Below are 20,320 nucleotides of genomic sequence, written 5' to 3'. Positions count from 1 at the left end.
TTTTATTTTTTAGATATTTAATAAGATATTTTTTTCAAATCAGTACAAAAAATTTAAATACAAAAATTATTTGCTATTGACATATCTCATACATATCCTGGAAACTCACCAAAGTCACCAGTGTCTGGTAAACTGTCCATTGCCACCAACATTCCATAAAATATCTGAGATCACGCACCGCACTAGAGTCATTGCAGCGCTGTGTTGGTAATACACTGCATTAAACTCTGTATTTAAATAATGGTAATGCCAGTTAAATCTTTTTTTTTTTTTTCTGCACGGAATTTCCTAGTTCATTTTGAATTAAATAGGGTTGCATTAGTCAAGACATAGAAGATGTGTTCAGTCTACTTTTAAACTAATGGAATAGTGTGATGTGCAACACTGAAAAGGGAAACACAGAAAAGTACAGTATAAAGATATTTTTAAATTAATCTCAGTAATTAATTTTTTGCTGTGAGATTAGCACCATTGTTGAACAGACAGTACCTTGTAAAAATGTTGCTTCCCCCACATACACGCACATTTGATGCCTATGTATGCTCATATACAAACTTAGGCAATCAGTAACATAAATAAAAAGAACTGGAAATCAGTTATTACATTAAAAGAAATTGTTCTCAAATGAATCATAAGAGTTTAAGGCCAGTAGGGACCATTAGATTATGTAGTCTGACCTGTATATGAGAGGCCACCGACACCTCTCAGCACCCACGCACAATGGAAATGAGAGAAAAGTAAAAGAGTTTGCTTGATCCTTATTACTAATGAAAATTATTGGGCAACCTCAAACTAGTTTGTTTATTATTTAGCAAACAGAGCAAGTGCCACTTTTGCTGTACATTCATTAATAAGCTAATTTTGGCTGAATCTCAGAACAAGCGCATTCTCTTAAAAGCCGAACAGAATGCAGTTTCTTAGGAAAGGTCTGGGAAAATGCGTGTATTTATACTGCACTGATGTTCGTTGGCCAAAATGCTACATTATTTTAATAATTTGGCATAACATCCCTAAAGTCATTAGACTAAAACCATATCTCAGGTCTACCATGTCTACCGTCTGCTTTGTAAATATATATGGAGGCTTCTTGAATGCTGTGGTATTAAGGATTGATCTATTGCCCACTGAAGTCAGTGGCAATTTTCCTTTTGATTCCAATGGCTATTTGGATAAAGCAGTGAATTAAAATTCTCTTGTGCGAATATTCTTTTCCATCTTAAGTATGTTATTAGAAGAAACTGTCCTGTGATACTGTATGTGGGGAAAATAAGGATTTCAGCTAAGAGAATCTTTGCTTATGGTGCAGGTTTAGATAAACCCTGCTTTAAAAAAAAAAAGCATTACTCAAACTTATACATATATCAGATCATTTCATACTGACACATTCTGTTTAAGTTATCTTTTCATCTCACACTTTAGATCAATGTTCAGTTAAATAGGCAACAGGAGTGAGTGATGTATGCAAGATTTGACCCTTAATATTGTATTATTGTGAATGAAATGAAGTAAGTATGGTATCACAGAAATATATAATGTACAGCTAATATGTCCCCATTGGATACAGAACAACTGTTATGAACCGGATACACATCATAAAATATGTTCACCACACCATTTTTATAACAAGCTGTGCATAATGTGAAACTTTGTTGTACAAGAGGGATCTAAAACTGTCAGTAAATGCATCTTTCAATGGTATAAAAGTTTGAAGCAGAGGAAAAGAGTTGTAATTTTGTCTGGGGTTTTTGTTTTGTTTTGTTTTTACATAGGATACAATAAATATCCTGAGAAAGACGAGTGAACATATTGCCCCGCATAGAGTCCTGCTGCCTGTTCAGATGGCATCTGAATATAAACTTTGTCTCCAGGCATCAGTTGAATGACGGTGCTTCCAGAAGCTTGATCCAGGAAGCCTTTTTTATATTCATCATATGTGTACATCAGTGGCTCATTGTTCTTGTACAAAGCTACCCAGACGCTGGCCCCTTTACAGTGAATGTGGTAGGCAAAGTAGTAAATCCCAGGGATCTCACAGGTGAAGATACCAGTCTGTGGGTTATAGTTCTGCCTGCCATTGTAGAGAAGCTTGTCAAATTTCACAGGCACCCCGACCCGTGGGAAGGGTGTGGTGAGTTCTGCCGTGAATGCAGGCATTTCGTAGACAGTGCCACCATTCTTGCCTTTCTTGCCCATATAGCCAGGTGGGGTCTTCACTCCATCAATGCCAGGCCCCAGCTCTGGCAAATATTGTCCAATGGCCGGTGGGGTGGGTGGGATTATTATTGGAGGACCAGGTGGACCTGGAGGCCCTGGAGGACCCTGAAGACCCGGCTGGCCTGGTGGACCAAGTGCCCCAGGTTTTCCTGGTGGTCCTTGCAGCCCTGAAACACCAGGTTTCCCTACTCCTGGAAAGCCTGGTGGACCGGGTACACCTGGTTCTCCTTTAGGTCCTGGAAGTCCAGGTGGTCCTATTGGGCCACTGGGTCCTGCGATACCTGGGATTCCAGATGGACCTTGATGGCCTTGATCACCGGGGATTCCACGTTCCCCTTTAGGTCCTAATTGCCCAGGAACACCAGGCAGGCCTGGCAAACCTTTGTGACCAGCTTCTCCCTTTGGCCCTATTGGACCAGGTAGTCCTCTAAGACCCGGGGGTCCTACTTCCCCAGGAAAACCTGGCTTTCCTGGGAAACCTTGTAGGCCAGGTTCACCTTTTGGACCAATAGGACCTTGAGGCCCTACAGGTCCACCTTCTCCTTTTGGTCCAGGGAAACCAACAGCACCAGATGGCCCCATTATTCCTGGTAACCCTGGTTGACCTGGCTCCCCGGGGGGCCCACCCATGCCAGGGGGACCCATGTGCCCTTTCTCACCTTTAGGCCCCAGTGCTCCAGGGAAACCACCGATGCCACGATCACCTTTAGGCCCAGGAAATCCTGGTTTCCCAATCCCTGGTAGGCCTGGGGGTCCTGGTAAACCTGGCAAGCCTTGTTCCCCTTTTCCACCTGGGAATCCAGGCTGGCCTGGGATTCCATCTTGGCCTGGTTTTCCAACACCTGGAAGGCCAGGTGGACCTTGAATCCCAGGTGCCCCAAGAAGACCTTGTGGCCCTCGTTCACCTGGAAGTCCTGGTTTACCTATAGGTCCCTGTGGTCCTGGAAACCCAATCATTCCTGGTTTGCCTATCCCTGGGAGTCCAACTGGACCTGGAGGGCCAGGTAACCCAGGTGGACCTTTTAACCCTGGTAAGCCTGGAATCCCAATGCCTTTTTCTCCTTTAGGGCCTTGAAGCCCCGGGAGTCCTGGTGGTCCTTTCATTCCTGGTTCACCCTTTACTCCTGGTTGTCCTGGTAATCCTTGACCACCTGGTTTTCCTATTCCAGGCAGTCCAGGAGGCCCTGGTGGTCCCTGTGGACCTGGTATTCCCATAGGCCCAATCTCTCCCTTTGGTCCCATCTCACCTCTTGACCCAGGGAGCCCCATTGCTCCTGGTTTTCCAGGCATTCCAGGCATACCTGGTTTGCCTATTCCTGGATATCCTTGTGGACCTGGTTTTCCTTTGGCTCCTGGCACTCCATGACCTGGTAATCCTGGGGCACCTGGTGGCCCTCTTGGTCCAGGCTCACCTGGGGGACCTTGCTCACCTCTCAAACTGGCTAACGGCATTTCTGTTTTTAAGAAAAGAAAGAGAGAGAACAACCATAATTTTACCTTTATTGGATATGCAGTTTAAATAGCTCGGTCTCATTTAGGTATTGCTTGGATTTGTGGTAGATATACTAGGTATACCACCTCATGGCCCCAGTAGTTGATTAGAATTAAACATGGCACTTTTATTGTTCTGAATGATTTCATGCACCCCAAATTTCACTTTATTCGTAGTTTAAGTGAAATAGTTATTTTCCCCTCAAAATCTTTCCTTAATTTTTATGTAAAAGCTATCCACACCATAGGTCAATTTGCCACATATATGGGCCAACTTTCAAGTCTGTGATGAAATGCAAAAAACCTTGAATTTTGAGTTCTTTATTTTTTCCCATTTTTTCCTCTCATGACCCCATATCCCCATTCTTTTCTGTCTCTGAATGTTGTGCCATTTCAGTTTAAAATATCTAAACTGATTTGATACACAATAATTTAATAATCTGTATTGGCTCAATGCATCAAACTGCTCGGGGCTAGACTGTAGCTTTGCCACAGCCCTGTGTATGAGGAAGTATGTAGCAACACAGGGAAGGAATTGTACATCTGGGAGGCACAATTCCTGCCCTGCTTCCCCCTTGTTTCAGAAGTGGGGTGGGGGATGTTAGTGATTTGTTGACGTATATCAGCAGCAAACAATAACATCCTGTGCATCTGCTCAGCTGTTCTGGCTGGTGCTTTAGGGAGGGTGGAGTTAAAGCTCTACCCCCGCCCAACTCACTTGTGTGCATGGGTGAGAGGGAAACAGCATGTGCAGAGTCCATGTAGGAACATAAAGGGAGATCTTAATCCCCCTTAATTCCCTGCACAGGCACACACAGAGCAAGGGACAATCTACCCATAGCATTTATATAGCACTTAATATCTTCAAAGCACTGTACAAACACTAAGTGCTTTACACCCTATGCAGTAGATAAGTTTTACTTCCATTTTACATACTACTCATACTACAAGTTTTCCCTGTAGACTGCAGGTTTTCAGACCTTTCTATATAGGTCTGCAGGGAAAACATACCAGACCACAGAGAAATTCCCTGCTGATTGGCTGCCCTCCTCCATTAACCCTTGTAATAGGATGGTTTGCCCTATGCGATGGAGGGCCTGGGGATAAGCCAACCTGATTACAGAAAAAAGAACGAGGAGGACTTGTGGCACCTTAGAGACTAACACATTTATTTGGACATAAGCTTTCGTGAGCTACAGCTCCCTTCATCGGAGGCATGCAGTGGAAAATACAGTAGGAAGATACATATATACATAGAGAACATGAAAAAATGGGGGTTGTCGTACCAACTCTAACGAGACTAATCAATTAAGGTGGGCTATTATCAGCAGGAGAAAAAAAACCTTTTGTAGTGATAATCAGGATGGCCCATTTCGAACAGTTGACAAGAAGGTGTGAGTAACAGTAGGGGAAAAAATTAGCAAGGGGAAACAGTTTTTACTTTGTGTAATGACCCATCCACTCCCAGTCGTTATTCGAGCATAATTTAATGGTGTCCAGTTTGCAAATTAATGGATTAGTCTCGTTAGAGTTGGTATGGCAACCCCCATTTTTCATGTTCTCTGTGTGTGTATATATTTCTTCCTACTGTATTTTCCACTGCATGCATCTGATGAAGTGGGTTTTAGCCCATGAAAGCTTATGCCCAAATAAATTTGTTAGTCTCTAAGGTGCCACAAGTACTCCTGTTCTTTTTGCTGATACAGACTAACACGGCTACCACTCTGAAACCTGATTACAGAGTGAACCTCACCTGAGCGGAATCAGGCAATTCCCGATAAAGAGCAGAAGGTGACTACAGTAATAGACTGAGAGCCAGGCTTAAGTGGTGATAAATCTCAGCTGGGAAAAGTTCTGGAAGGAGAGCTAGGCAGAAAGCCTGGGGATTAAGACCAGCTCTCCAGGCAGACAGGACTGGGAGAGACCCTGATTAAGAAGGGAAGAGATGGAATCACCAAGAGGAGACCTTAAAAGGCTGGATAGGAAGTGGCCAAGAGAAAACTGCAGCTCAGGTAAAGGAGCAGACCTAGTTGTTTAATACAGGGCACTGGGCTGGAAGCTAGAGTAAAGGGTGGGACTGAGTTCCCCGTTGGCCTGAAAGAAGTACCCTAGGGAGGTGGAAGGATTTTTGTTTGTGTTAAAGAGATTTGTTTGGGACTGTGACCCTGGGAAGGGTGCCCTTAATATGGGGACCCAGCCAGAGGGCTGAGCCACTGACAGGGAAACTGCCACAGTGCTGGAGTGACTGTCAGGGGCTAGCCCATTAAGTGAGTTGTTGTGCTATGCCTGGCTGTGAGAGGGCCCCTAGCAGTGTGTGACCTTGGTTACATCTCCTTTCCTGGGGAAAGTAGTTATTGGGCTGCTCCTGCAATAGGCCGGGGGTTGGCAACCTTTCAGAAGTGGTGAGCTGAGTCATCATTTATTCACTTTAATTTAAGGTTTAGTGTGCCTGTAATACACTTTAGGAAGAGACCTTTTAAAACCTTTGAAGTCTATAATATATAATTAAACTATTGTTGTATGTAAAGTAAATAAGCTTTTTAAAATGCTTAAGAAGCTTCATTTAAAACTAAATTAAAATGCAGAGCCGCCCCCCGGGACCAGTGGCCAGGACCCAGGCATTGTGAGTGCCACTGAAAATCAGTTTGCACGCTGCCTTTGGCAAGCGTGCCATGGGTTGCCTAGTCCTGCTATTGGCAAACTAGGCAGCTTGGGTGGCCAGGCTGAACTTGACTGAGGTTGCTGCCACCCTGTGTGCCAGGTTGCAATACCACTCACTCAGGTGTGTGACACTGTGAGCTGGTGGTTGGCCCCTCCCCACTTCTACCACAAGCAGATTCAGCCACATTCATTGGGCATGTACCCGAGTATGCTCTTCTGTGGCAGGAACCTGGCCAACTACTCAGGGTGCGTGCCAGGCTGTGTAAGCATCTGGCTGCAGAAGCAATGGGCAGTGATGTTTTATGACCATTATTTGTCTGCAGTTAAGTACTAATTATGATTCCTAAAACATTAATCCAGTGTTGGTCCCTGCAGGTCTGAGAGGAGTGGGGAGGGGGTTTCACTTGGTATGTTTACCTTTATCTTTTTTTGGTACCATCTCTTTGCCGAGCATAGGCAGCTGTGGGATTTCTTTCATGTACTGAGGCAGGTGAGGGTATTCTTTTCCATATTGCATATGTGGCACCTCCTTGCCCATGTGCTGCATTGGAGTGCCTTCTTTGCCCAGTGGCATGTGAGGTACTTGTTGTCCAAGGGCCTGATATTGTGGGATTTGGTGTGGCAGCTGCTTGATCCCATAATAGACGCCCCCTTGAATGGATCTCACTAGCTCTAGGTAAACTGTTACAGCCACTGCCAGCAGCTGCACAGGGGCTAACAGCGCAGCCATGACCTGCAGGAGTAGAGAAAAGGAATAATTATTGCACATAAAAATCTGCAAAGGATATTTTCATAGCCGAAATCTTGTATCTTACCCAAAGCCCCTTGCTCTCTGCAGCAAACGGGACCTAAATTCTGTAGCAAGATCTCTGGATTCTGCATCACTGGTGAAATCATTTTTAGCAGCTTCATATGCACTTTAATAGGAAGATTTGTTTAGACCTAAAAAGGAATAATCCACTCAACGCAGTACTCCCTGTGTTTACATTTATACTAAATCCAGTTTCTTTTATACCATTGCTGCTCCCACATTTTCAGGTTTCACAAAAAGAAAAGGAGTACTTGTGGCTCCTTAGAGACTAACCAATTTATTTAAGCATAAGCTTTCGTGATGAAGTGAGCTGTAGCTCACGAAAGCTTATGCTCAAATAAATTGGTTAGTCTCTAAGGAGCCACAAGTACTCCTTTTCTTTTTGCGAATACAGACTAACACGGCTATTACTCTGAAACCTTTCAGGTTTCACTGTACCACAGGTTGTTGGTATTGTAAATGCATATCTGCACTCCAGAAGTTGTTAGGGGAGCTGGAAGTTAGAGTAACTGGATATGGGATGCCTTGGGCTTTTGTCACCTGGGCAGTGGGGGAAGCAAATTAGGATTTGTGGGATAAGCGCATTAGCTGAATCCTTTTACTAAAATCAGCAGTGAAATAGTTAACTGTGCTGTTTAAGTTCCCATCTTTGTGTTAATACACCATTGAGAGGAACAGGGCATTTCACCCCGCACAGAGCTTTTGTATTAAGCTATCTATGAGCTCAGGCAGACATTACATTGGCTACACTCAGGCCATGTGTCTGTTTTCTTCATGATAATGAGGGCTAGAAATGTAATTTTAAAAAAAAGAAAAGCTCAGATTCTGGAGCAGAAATCTGCATCATGGGGTGAATTCTGTGACTACAACGTACACAGGGTCCTGATTGTATGTCTCAGTCCTTGTTCTTAGTTATAATTGAATGTCCAACCAGCTCACTTTGCTTTTGTATTGGCTGCATTATTGGCGGGACGTAGGGATTCAGAGAACTGAGAGTTTCCTAGGGAAGAACAGATTTTGGGGACCAGAGTAGGGTGTGGCCATAGATGATCTGAGGCAGTGGGAAGTCTCTCTATAGGCTATGCTTTACTGGGTATTTTAGTATTTGTGGTTTGGCTGCTAGTGTCCAAATGTATGCTGCAAACTTTGGGCCTGCTTCTGTCTTCCCTTACTTCCCCCAGGCCTCAAACTCAGCCCCAGGGAATGCTTTGAGCAAAGAGGTTCCCACACCTGGTAGCGATGTGTCAAAATAGCTCTTCACCACCCCCCATCACGTATGTGGAGGCATGACCAGGGCAGAGTACTCTGGGTATTCTTGGCTGTGGAACAGCATCTAGGAGGCCAGCTAGCTCCTTTACTTTACACCAGGGGCTGGGCAGGCCACTGGATGGTCTGAAAATACAGAGAAGTGCAAAGGTAGCTAAAGCCAGTTTCTTTCCCTCCCTCTCCTACCACCTCCTCTTTGCAAAGTGCAGCTTGGGGCCCAACAAAGAATTGGGGCCCTTCTTGTCTTGGTGGTGACAGTAAATTGTACTGAACAAGGCACTATGTCCATAATGAGGCATATTTTGGGGCAGAGCAGTGTTGCCATCCTCCTGCTCAGGCCAGGTGTATATGGAGTCTATCAGTTCCTGGACCCTGTGAAGGAGGGTCCTGCCTCATATATATGGCTGCTACCACTAAGGCCCTGCCCCCTAGAGCCTGGGGTTCCCTTGGTAGAGAGACCATACCATACGTGGCAGGACTCTCCATCTCTAAGGGGTGAGCTCCCCAGCTCAGCTATTAGTGGGCCAGGCCAGAGCCTGCCAGGCTCAGTGTGCATTGGACCTGGGCCTCCACCCCAACAGGAGGGGGAAGGCCAGTGGTCCTGCCCTGAAGATAGATTCTTCCTATGGAATAGGGAGCAGTGCGCCCCTCCCCCAGCCCAAGGAGGGAAGATGGGGGGGGGGGGCGTTAACCAACCAGGCATCCCCAGAAGCAGAGGGGAAGTGGGAATGGCCACTGCCCCCTCCCAGAATACCCCGGGGTAAGTCCTACGGCAGGTCTGTGAGAGCAGAAGGGGATGTGTGAATAAGGGGTCTCAGTTCGGGAGGGAGGGATAAGGGTGGTTGGAGCCCAGGGCGATGAGTACAGTGGTGGGGTGGGAGGGCTGCAGCAGTGGCTCCTGTTGCTGCCTTAAAAACTGGGCCTGCGGTTCTTGTCTCCCCCCTGACCCTGAGGTGATGGAAGTGGGTAGGGAGGTTGGGGATCAATGCAATGAATGGAGCACTGGCAGGTACCCTGCTCTTGGCTGTGTTGAGCCTCCTGCGGGTCACAAGAGCCTCCCAAAAGCTCCAGCAACCCACAGGGAGCAGATCCAGCAGTGAAGTGGTTGTGCATTCCACCAGCTGCTCTGACCCCACCCCCCTTCTCCAGGACCCTCAGGCCATCCTACGTCAGGGAGTGTGTAAGGAAAGTGGGACAAAGGCAGCTGGACCAGGTTAGGTTAGGGAGACCTGGGGAGCAAAAGGAACCTAGGGAAGGATCAACTTGGGGTTGGGTTGCTCCTACTAGCTCCAGCCCCAAGCTCCCCCTTTCCAGCTTAGCAGGGACCTGAGGGTGTATGTGGGGGAGGGGAGAGGGCCTCAGTATAAGGCAGCTCCCACAGAGAACTTGCACCCTTAACAACTTTCTTGATAATCCCTTAGATAATGAGGGATCACCAAAGGCACAGCTTCTCTGTTACGTTCTTTCCAGCATCCTGAGCTCTTCTGTAAATCTGACCACCGACTTTTGGTACCAAAATGGGGAGCCCAGGGTCTCTTAAAAAGCCCATAGGGTTGTATCTACTCAGCCTAATTCATATTCTTTCTCTCCTGGATGGAGAGAGAGAGTGTTCTGAAAATGAAATGTCCGCCATTTTGGATTTTCTTTTTCAGCCATATGGTTCAGGATTCAGGGAACAGTCACAAATAAGTAGTATTTAAGCAAACAAAACACGAATGGAGAGGAACAAGATGGCAAACACTTGGGTGGAACATATACCCCTCTTTCTGGCCTGACCACTCTCAAATTAGAAGGGAAGGTAATAATAATACTTGATCAGATTATAGAAAGAGCACTTTCTACATAAGGACCTCAAAGATTTTACAAGAATAATGCCACACAACACTTCTGTGAGATACATCAGATATGTAGTCTCTGTTTTGCATATGGGTAAAATAAGGTACAGATTGGTTAAGTCACTTGCCCAAGCTCACAGGATGGGTCAGTGGCAGAACTAGGAGAACTATATCGTAATGAATAAGCACAAAGGGGCCAAATTAAAGTTGTATAGGGAGAACAGACAACCTTAATACTGGTTCTTTCTAATTTTTGAATGCTTCAGTTTGCAGCTTTAACATTCTTTTAGTGCATTTTTTGGATGTAATTATAGAATAGTATAATATCATTATTGTGTTTTCTTAATTTAGCATAGTGCATATCCATTAATCTGTCCAAGAATGATCCGAAGTCACACTTGAAAGCAACTGTAGAGGATTGAATTGTTAGAAAGAAGAACTCAGTAAATACTTTCATTTATTTTAATGATGTTAGCAAATGTACTCTATATGGTGGATTTGTTTCATGATTCTGAACTCCCACTACTAGGAATTTTAAGATCTCAAATATAGCTAGGTGCTTACAGTATGCAACACAATATAGCAAAGAAACAGCGCTGTCCAAATAAACAGTATGCTTAGTTTGTAATTTTGGATGTAAGAATTATAAAATCGGGATTAAATTGCTGGTACTAACTATATAAAACCCCAATTCAGTTGTCCATCCCTATTTAGCAAAAGGCTTAAGTCCCATTGACTTCAGTGTTTTAGCACTTACTTAAGTGCTTTGCTGAGTTAGGGCTTTAGGGTATGAAGTCTTGCACCCCTGAGCTTCCACGATACCTCATGGAAAGCCTTGGAAAACCTTCGGTTTAGAGTTAATGTTGCTGATGCTATGATGTGTGTTTTGCTTCACTTTTTTCTTATGGGATTTTATTAAGTCTATCTACTTGTGTAACATCCCTGGTTTTGCGGGATCTCAGTCATATGCACAGCAACCATTTATGGCATCAGAAGCAGGGTTTCGATTTTTAGGTACGAATTTTGTACAACTCGGAAAAACTACAGTTGTGCAGCTAACTAATGAAAGGGAGTTGCTCCATGTTTTCTTAATGAAAAGGTTTTTCCTTGAGATGGCTTCTTCAAAATGAAATTTTCACGACAATTGTCAATGTTGTTGAACTTTGTTCTTTTGTGAACAATGTGGCCTTTTTAATTTAAAAAATTTTTATTGAATGTTTTTGGTAAACAAAACTCTGATCACTTTCATGAAGTTTTCTATAGCTTCAAAAATTTTCATTTTAAAATTAAAATTTTTGATAAAGCAATATATTTGTCCGTTTGCCTTTTTTTAAAATATTTCAAAGGATTGAAAATTGCTTGTGAAACTAGGTGTGTGGGGGGAGTGTTCTGTTTGGTTGTTTTTTTTTTGTTTTTTTTCCAGTTTTTGACCAACTCTGTAAATCAGACTCTTTTTATTCCATTACCCATTCTAAGCGCTTGGTGTTTGTCTCACTTCTTCTTTTTGAAGATAGTGGAAATCTTTCTGTTCACTTTGGGACTGGATCAAGCGTTGTTGGATTAAGCCCTCTCTGGATAACCTTTCCAAAGGAAGGATGGGCAGATGTATCGCAAGAAAGGTAGGGCAGCAGCTAAGCCAAGTCTATCCTGCCTATGGCTATCTTTTCTTTAACGACCTCTTAACTTTTTATTAGTAGTTTTTTGCATTGTTTGTGCTGCTTTGGGTAACTCTCAATACTAGGTTGCCAGTATCTGTGCACATAGTAAAAGTGTTCTTATAGAGCAGTCATTTGTAGATCTTGGTGTATTTCTTTTTTTTTTTTTCTTCAAGTATCATTATATTCTTCTTTTTTAGAAGTGGGGAAACCAAGCCACAGAAAGTTGAAGTGACTTGCCCAAAGTCTCCCAGTAGGTCAATGTACTAATGTCCTATTCCTTTTTTATTTAAAAAAAAATGATGCATCATTTTCAGTGTTGGTATGTCTTTTGCACCTTCTCCTCTTGTCTCCTCCCCTCCCCCCCAAAATATGCAGCACACACAAGTGAAGTATGTCTCCCCGTTCCATGACATTCACAAGAGGATAACAGACTACTATGGCTGAAACTAATGAAATTATTTATTCAGTTTGAGTAGTAGAGTTTTATACTGAAGCTCTGGGTTTGATTTTATTCACCATTCACATGGGGGTCATTAGGTTTACACTCTTCCCCCCCCCCCCCCCACCACACACACCTTTTTTTCCTCCCAATTGGGGCCTGATCCAAAGTCCAGTGAAATCAATAGAAAGATTCACCCAGAGACTTTAATAGGCTTTTAATCAGGACCCTCTTGGACCTTAATCTGATTTTTGTTGTTTTTAATTTCCCTGCTATATTCTCACTGTTCCTTTTTGGTCCCTTTACTAACTGAATGGTAATTAACATACATCTTTGACAACAACTGGATGGGGGGCCCCTGTCTCAATGGGAAGGTGACAGCCCCTCTTGCTAAGCGTAACTTTTGTGTCCATCTTTTCCCACTTTCATCTCCAATCCAAAGGTATCTGTATAAAAAGCTTTGAAGGCACTGGCTAACTTGTGACTGACATTAAAAATTAAAATATGGGGGGCCTGGAGAACGGAGTAGTTAAATGGAAGCCTTGCCAACAACAAAAAATGACCATCTTTTTGGGAAATGGAGAGAGGGGTAGTAGGCTTATTTTTTCTCATGCAATGCACTGCTTTTGTGGTTTTATTACAAGATGACTACTGTGTGCAGGTGAGAGGGCTAGAAAATGAAGAGTAGACAGTATGGACAATAAAATAATTTAAAAAAAATCAAATATCTTATGGAGATACACTAGTCTGCCCATAGTTTAGGGTGAAACAAACTCTCAACCCTAAGACTTTTTTTTCTTTCTTTTTCTTTTTTTTTCTTTTTTTTTGGGACTGATCTCTATCTTTGCCAAACCTAAACCAATTCACCTGCAATTTCACAGACAAGAAAGTACACTGGGGTGCAGGTTTCAGGGTGCATCCGATGAAGTGAGCTGTAGCTCACGAAAGCTTATGCTCAGATAAATTTGTTCGCCTCTAAGGTGCCACAAGTACTCCGGTTCTTTATATGAGGGTGGAAAGTCTGAGGCAAATCAGATAAGGCATATGGGAGATAAGACGGCTCCAAAAAAATGAGGTGATCTCACACAGTGTGTTTTTTGTAATGTTTTTTTGGCTTATCAGAACTCCAAAACAGTGTAGCTTGGAAACTTCAAATTTGTTTTAATCTATTGGTTTTGGCAAGGACTGGTGCCTTTGACTGGTTTGCGGGGTTTCTTTGTGCAATTATTTAGGGCTAGATTGTGACTTGGACTACACGCCTGTGGAGGGATGTAAGAGTTTCCTAAGGCCCCTGAGGGAGCTACGTGGATCTTAGGATCTACAGCTGATAGCTAGGGAGAGGACAGGAAATGGGCAGAACCGTAGCTTTGTCCATCCAGCCACTGGCTAGCGCAGCTGAGCCACTGCGCAAGGTGGTCTAATTTGCTGCAGGTACAGGTCAGGAGCAAATTATGGCCCCTGCTTCTTCCAGAGGAAGAGGGAAGCAGTGATGGAACTGTGCTTCTGAGAGTACCTCTGTACTGGAGCTGGAAGTGTAATTCCTAACTCGGATAGGCATATCTGCGCTAGCCCTGATTAAGCTGGCATGCTAAAAATATCAACAGGTTTCAGAGTAGCAGCCGTGTCGGTCTGTACTCGCAAAAAGAAAAGGAGGACCTGTGGCACCTTAGAGGCTAACCAATTTATTTGAGCATGAGCTTTCGTGAGCTACAGCATCCGATGAAGTGAGCTGTAGCTCACGAAAGCTCATGCTCAGATAAATTGGTGAGTCTCTAAGGTGCCACAAGTCCTCCTTTTTTTAAAAAAAAATATCAACGTAGCTGCTGCGGTGTGATGGAATTGCATTTGGGGCAGCTAGCCCATCTGAAGCCGTAGGTGTGGACATAGGACAGCCAATCCATCCCGCTGCCCTGGCAGCTGTGGCTACACTGCTATTTTTAGTACACAAGGATCGGCCAGAGCTAGCGGAGGTATGACTGTCTGTCTGAGCCAGCAATCACACCTCCAGCTCCCGAGTAGTCCTACCCTGAACCACAGTGCCTTCCAAAACTACTCCTGGGGTTGTGCAGCTTGCGTATCATTCCTTGCTGCCTCTGAGGGTCAACATTTTAAAGGTATTTAGGCATCTAAAGACAAGGTGTGTAGAGGGGATTTTCAAAAGGGCCTGAGTACCAACTCCCATGGGAGTTAGACACCCAGCCACTGCAAATCCCACCAGGTATCTATGTGCATCTCTAGGGGTCTAAACACTTTTAGAAATGTGGCCCTTAGCTCTTAAATCAGCGTCTGCTTATTTTTACAGCTTCCATAGCCTTTATGAATTGCAGAAGCAGATGGTCACAATGCAGGTAAAAAAGCAAGAAAATGCAAGTGTAGAGAGCAGGAGGGAGAAAACCCCATGGGGAGAGGCTGCAGTCAAGGGCAAATGTGAACCCCCAGCAACTTAGTCAACAAAGCCCGTTGCCAACTGTGCCCACATATCTATTCAGGGGACACCATCACAGGGCCTAATAACATCAGCCACACTATCAGAGGCTCGTATACCTGCACATCCACCAATGTGATATATGCCATCATGTGCCAGCAATGTCCCTCTGCCATTTACATTGGCCAAACTGTACAGTCTCTACGTAAAAGAATAAATGGACACAAATCAGATGTCAAGAATTATAACATTCACAAACCAGTCGGAGAACACTTCAATCTCTCTGGTCACGCAATCACAGACATGAAGGTCGCTATCTTAAAACAAAAAAACTTCAAATCCAGACTCCAGCGAGAAACTGCTGAATTGGAATTCATTTGCAAATTGGATACTATTAATTTAGGCTTAAATAGAGACTGGGAGTGGCTATTTCCCCTTGTTTTTTCCTACCTCCCCCCCCTCCCAGATGTTCTGGTTTAACTTGGATTTAAACTTGGAGAGTGGTCAGTTTGGATGAACTATTACCAGCAGGAGAGTGAGTTTGTGTGTGTATGGGGGTGGGTGTGTGTGTGAGAGAACCTGGATTTGTGCTGGAAATGGCCCACCTTGATTATCATGCACATTGTAGGGAGAGTGGTCACTTTGGATGAGCTATTACCAGCAGGATAGTGAGTTTGTGTGTGTGGTTTTTGGGAGGGGGGTGAGGGGGTGAGAGAACCTGGATTTGTGCAGGAAATAGCCCATCCAAAGTGACAACTCTTTACACAATGTGCATGATAATCAAGTTGGGCCATCTCCAGCAGGAGAGTGAATTTGTGTGGGGGGGGTGGAGGGTGAGAAAACCTGGATTTGTGCTGGAAATGGCCCAACCTGATGATCACTTTAGATAAGCTATTACCAGCAGGACAGTGGGGTGGGAGGAGGTATTGTTTCATATTCTCTGTGTGTATATAAAGTCTGCTGCAGTTTCCACGGTATGCATCCGATGAAGTGAGCTGTAGCTCACGAAAGCTCATGCTCAGATAAATTGGTTAGTCTCTAAGGTGCCACAAGTCCTCCTTTTCTTTAAAAAAAATATCAACGTAGCTGCTGCGGTGTGATGGAATTGCATTTGGGGCAGCTAGCCCATCTGAAGCCGTAGGTGTGGACATAGGACAGCCAATCCATCCCGCTGCCCTGGCAGCTGTGGCTACACTGCTATTTTTAGTACACAAGGATCGGCCAGAGCTAGCGGAGGTATGACTGTCTGTCTGAGCCAGCAATCACACCTCCAGCTCCCGAGTAGTCCTACCCTGAACCACAGTGCCTTCCAAAACTACTCCTGGGGTTGTGCAGCTTGCGTATCATTCCTTGCTGCCTCTGAGGGTCAACATTTTAAAGGTATTTAGGCATCTAAAGACAAGGTGTGTAGAGGGGATTTTCAAAAGGGCCTGAGTACCAACTCCCATGGGAGTTAGACACCCAGCCACTGCAAATCCCACCAGGTATCTATGTGCATCTCTAGGGGTCTAAACACTTTTAGAAATGTGGCCCTTAGCTCTTAAATCAGCGTCTGCTTATTTTTACAGCTTCCATAGCCTTTATGAATTGCAGAAGCAGATGGTCACAATGCAGGTAAAAAAGCAAGAAAATGCAAGTGTAGAGAGCAGGAGGGAGAAAACCCCATGGGGAGAGGCTGCAGTCAAGGGCAAATGTGAACCCCCAGCAACTTAGTCAACAAAGCCCGTTGCCAACTGTGCCCACATATCTATTCAGGGGACACCATCACAGGGCCTAATAACATCAGCCACACTATCAGAGGCTCGTATACCTGCACATCCACCAATGTGATATATGCCATCATGTGCCAGCAATGTCCCTCTGCCATTTACATTGGCCAAACTGTACAGTCTCTACGTAAAAGAATAAATGGACACAAATCAGATGTCAAGAATTATAACATTCACAAACCAGTCGGAGAACACTTCAATCTCTCTGGTCACGCAATCACAGACATGAAGGTCGCTATCTTAAAACAAAAAAACTTCAAATCCAGACTCCAGCGAGAAACTGCTGAATTGGAATTCATTTGCAAATTGGATACTATTAATTTAGGCTTAAATAGAGACTGGGAGTGGCTATTTCCCCTTGTTTTTTCCTACCTCCCCCCCCTCCCAGATGTTCTGGTTTAACTTGGATTTAAACTTGGAGAGTGGTCAGTTTGGATGAACTATTACCAGCAGGAGAGTGAGTTTGTGTGTGTATGGGGGTGGGTGTGTGTGTGAGAGAACCTGGATTTGTGCTGGAAATGGCCCACCTTGATTATCATGCACATTGTAGGGAGAGTGGTCACTTTGGATGAGCTATTACCAGCAGGATAGTGAGTTTGTGTGTGTGGTTTTTGGGAGGGGGGTGAGGGGGTGAGAGAACCTGGATTTGTGCAGGAAATAGCCCATCCAAAGTGACAACTCTTTACACAATGTGCATGATAATCAAGTTGGGCCATCTCCAGCAGGAGAGTGAATTTGTGTGGGGGGGGTGGAGGGTGAGAAAACCTGGATTTGTGCTGGAAATGGCCCAACCTGATGATCACTTTAGATAAGCTATTACCAGCAGGACAGTGGGGTGGGAGGAGGTATTGTTTCATATTCTCTGTGTGTATATAAAGTCTGCTGCAGTTTCCACGGTATGCATCCGATGAAGTGAGCTGTAGCTCACGAAAGCTCATGCTCAGATAAATTGGTTAGTCTCTAAGGTGCCACAAGTCCTCCTTTTCTTTAAAAAAAATATCAACGTAGCTGCTGCGGTGTGATGGAATTGCATTTGGGGCAGCTAGCCCATCTGAAGCCGTAGGTGTGGACATAGGACAGCCAATCCATCCCGCTGCCCTGGCAGCTGTGGCTACACTGCTATTTTTAGTACACAAGGATCGGCCAGAGCTAGCGGAGGTATGACTGTCTGTCTGAGCCAGCAATCACACCTCCAGCTCCCGAGTAGTCCTACCCTGAACCACAGTGCCTTCCAAAACTACTCCTGGGGTTGTGCAGCTTGCGTATCATTCCTTGCTGCCTCTGAGGGTCAACATTTTAAAGGTATTTAGGCATCTAAAGACAAGGTGTGTAGAGGGGATTTTCAAAAGGGCCTGAGTACCAACTCCCATGGGAGTTAGACACCCAGCCACTGCAAATCCCACCAGGTATCTATGTGCATCTCTAGGGGTCTAAACACTTTTAGAAATGTGGCCCTTAGCTCTTAAATCAGCGTCTGCTTATTTTTACAGCTTCCATAGCCTTTATGAATTGCAGAAGCAGATGGTCACAATGCAGGTAAAAAAGCAAGAAAATGCAAGTGTAGAGAGCAGGAGGGAGAAAACCCCATGGGGAGAGGCTGCAGTCAAGGGCAAATGTGAACCCCCAGCAACTTAGTCAACAAAGCCCGTTGCCAACTGTGCCCACATATCTATTCAGGGGACACCATCACAGGGCCTAATAACATCAGCCACACTATCAGAGGCTCGTATACCTGCACATCCACCAATGTGATATATGCCATCATGTGCCAGCAATGTCCCTCTGCCATTTACATTGGCCAAACTGTACAGTCTCTACGTAAAAGAATAAATGGACACAAATCAGATGTCAAGAATTATAACATTCACAAACCAGTCGGAGAACACTTCAATCTCTCTGGTCACGCAATCACAGACATGAAGGTCGCTATCTTAAAACAAAAAAACTTCAAATCCAGACTCCAGCGAGAAACTGCTGAATTGGAATTCATTTGCAAATTGGATACTATTAATTTAGGCTTAAATAGAGACTGGGAGTGGCTATTTCCCCTTGTTTTTTCCTACCTCCCCCCCCTCCCAGATGTTCTGGTTTAACTTGGATTTAAACTTGGAGAGTGGTCAGTTTGGATGAACTATTACCAGCAGGAGAGTGAGTTTGTGTGTGTATGGGGGTGGGTGTGTGTGTGAGAGAACCTGGATTTGTGCTGGAAATGGCCCACCTTGATTATCATGCACATTGTAGGGAGAGTGGTCACTTTGGATGAGCTATTACCAGCAGGATAGTGAGTTTGTGTGTGTGGTTTTTGGGAGGGGGGTGAGGGGGTGAGAGAACCTGGATTTGTGCAGGAAATAGCCCATCCAAAGTGACAACTCTTTACACAATGTGCATGATAATCAAGTTGGGCCATCTCCAGCAGGAGAGTGAATTTGTGTGGGGGGGGTGGAGGGTGAGAAAACCTGGATTTGTGCTGGAAATGGCCCAACCTGATGATCACTTTAGATAAGCTATTACTAGCAGGACAGTGGGGTGGGAGGAGGTATTGTTTCATATTCTCTGTGTGTATATAAAGTCTGCTGCAGTTTCCACGGTATGCATCCGATGAAGTGAGCTGTAGCTCACGAAAGCTCATGCTCAGATAAATTGGTTAGTCTCTAAGGTGCCACAAGTACTCCTTTTCTTTTTGCGAATACAGACTAACACGGCTGTTACTCTGAAACCATTCTCCAGATAGATTCACTTTGAGATGATCTGATGAGTAGTTAGCTAAGTGATCAGTTCCCCTCACAACCAGGCTTCCTTATCAAGTCTCCTGAATTGCTGTCTTATCACAGGGCTGGATGTGGTACAAAATACCTATGCTAATGTGTGAGTTCCTTCTGAGAAGCCTCAAGTGAAAAGGAGAGGGTGCTTTGACTTAAAGAAAAGAAACTGTGTAAAGAATCCTTGTATCAGTGTGTGTGTGTGGGGGGGGGGGATTACCCCTGTGAGTCAGTGACAGCCTCTCACCGTATTAATGCACTTTAAAGCTTCAAGAAAAGGAGTACTTGTGGCACCTTGGAGACTAACCAATTTATTTGAGCATGAGCTTTTGTGAGCTACAGCTCACTTCATCGGATGCATACCGTGGAAACTGCAGCAGACTTTATATATACACAGAGAATATGAAACAATACCTCCTCCCACCCCACTGTCCTGCTGGTAATAGCTTATCTAAAGTGATCATCAAGGTGGGCCATTTCCTGCACAAATCCAGGTTCTCTCACTCCCTCACCCCCCACCAAAAACCACACACACAAACTCTCTCTCCTGCTGGTAAAAGCTCATCCAAAGTGACCACTCTCCCTACAATGACAGGTTTCAGAGTAACAGCCGTGTTAGTCTGTATTCGCAAAAAGAAAAGGAGTACTTGTGGCACCTTAGAGACTAACCAATTTATTAGAGCATAAGCATCTGATGAAGTGAGCTGTAGCTCACGAAAGCTTATGCTCTAATAAATTGGTTAGTCTCTAAGGTGCCACAAGTACTCCTTTTCTTTTCTCCCTACAATGTGCATGATAATCAAGGTGGGCCATTTCCAGCTTGATTATCATACACATTGTGAAGAGAGTGGTCACTTTGGATGGGCTATTACCAGCAGGAGAGTGAGTTAACCTGGATTTGTGCTGGAAATGGCCCAACTTGATCACTTTAGATAAGCTATTACCAGCAGGAGAGTGGGGTGGGAGGAGGTATTGTTTCATATTCTCTGTGT

At 44.5% G+C, this 20,320-nt stretch overlaps 1 protein-coding gene across 2 annotated transcripts in view; it reads right to left on the bottom strand.

Annotated features, from left to right (window-relative positions):
• COL8A1 (collagen type VIII alpha 1 chain) overlaps positions 1-20,320 on the bottom strand; it is a 117,912-nt gene continuing 97,592 nt past the window's right edge. For both annotated transcript variants that reach the window (XM_084633318.1, XM_084633319.1), the window contains 2 exons: positions 6,784-7,099; positions 1-3,668 (listed from right to left, as the gene is read on the bottom strand). In XM_084633318.1, coding sequence (XP_084489444.1) covers positions 1,762-3,668; positions 6,784-7,096 — 2,220 coding nt within the window. In that variant the 5' untranslated portion in view covers positions 7,097-7,099 and the 3' untranslated portion in view covers positions 1-1,761. The remainder of the gene's footprint in view (positions 3,669-6,783; positions 7,100-20,320) is intronic.

The sequence above is a fragment of the Lepidochelys olivacea genome (assembly GCF_965140295.1).
Source record: "Lepidochelys olivacea isolate rLepOli2 genome assembly, chromosome: 1".
Lineage (NCBI taxonomy): Eukaryota > Metazoa > Chordata > Testudines > Cheloniidae > Lepidochelys > Lepidochelys olivacea.
The sequence above is the reverse complement of the archived record's forward strand: the minus strand, read 5'-3'. Positions and strand labels throughout refer to the sequence as shown.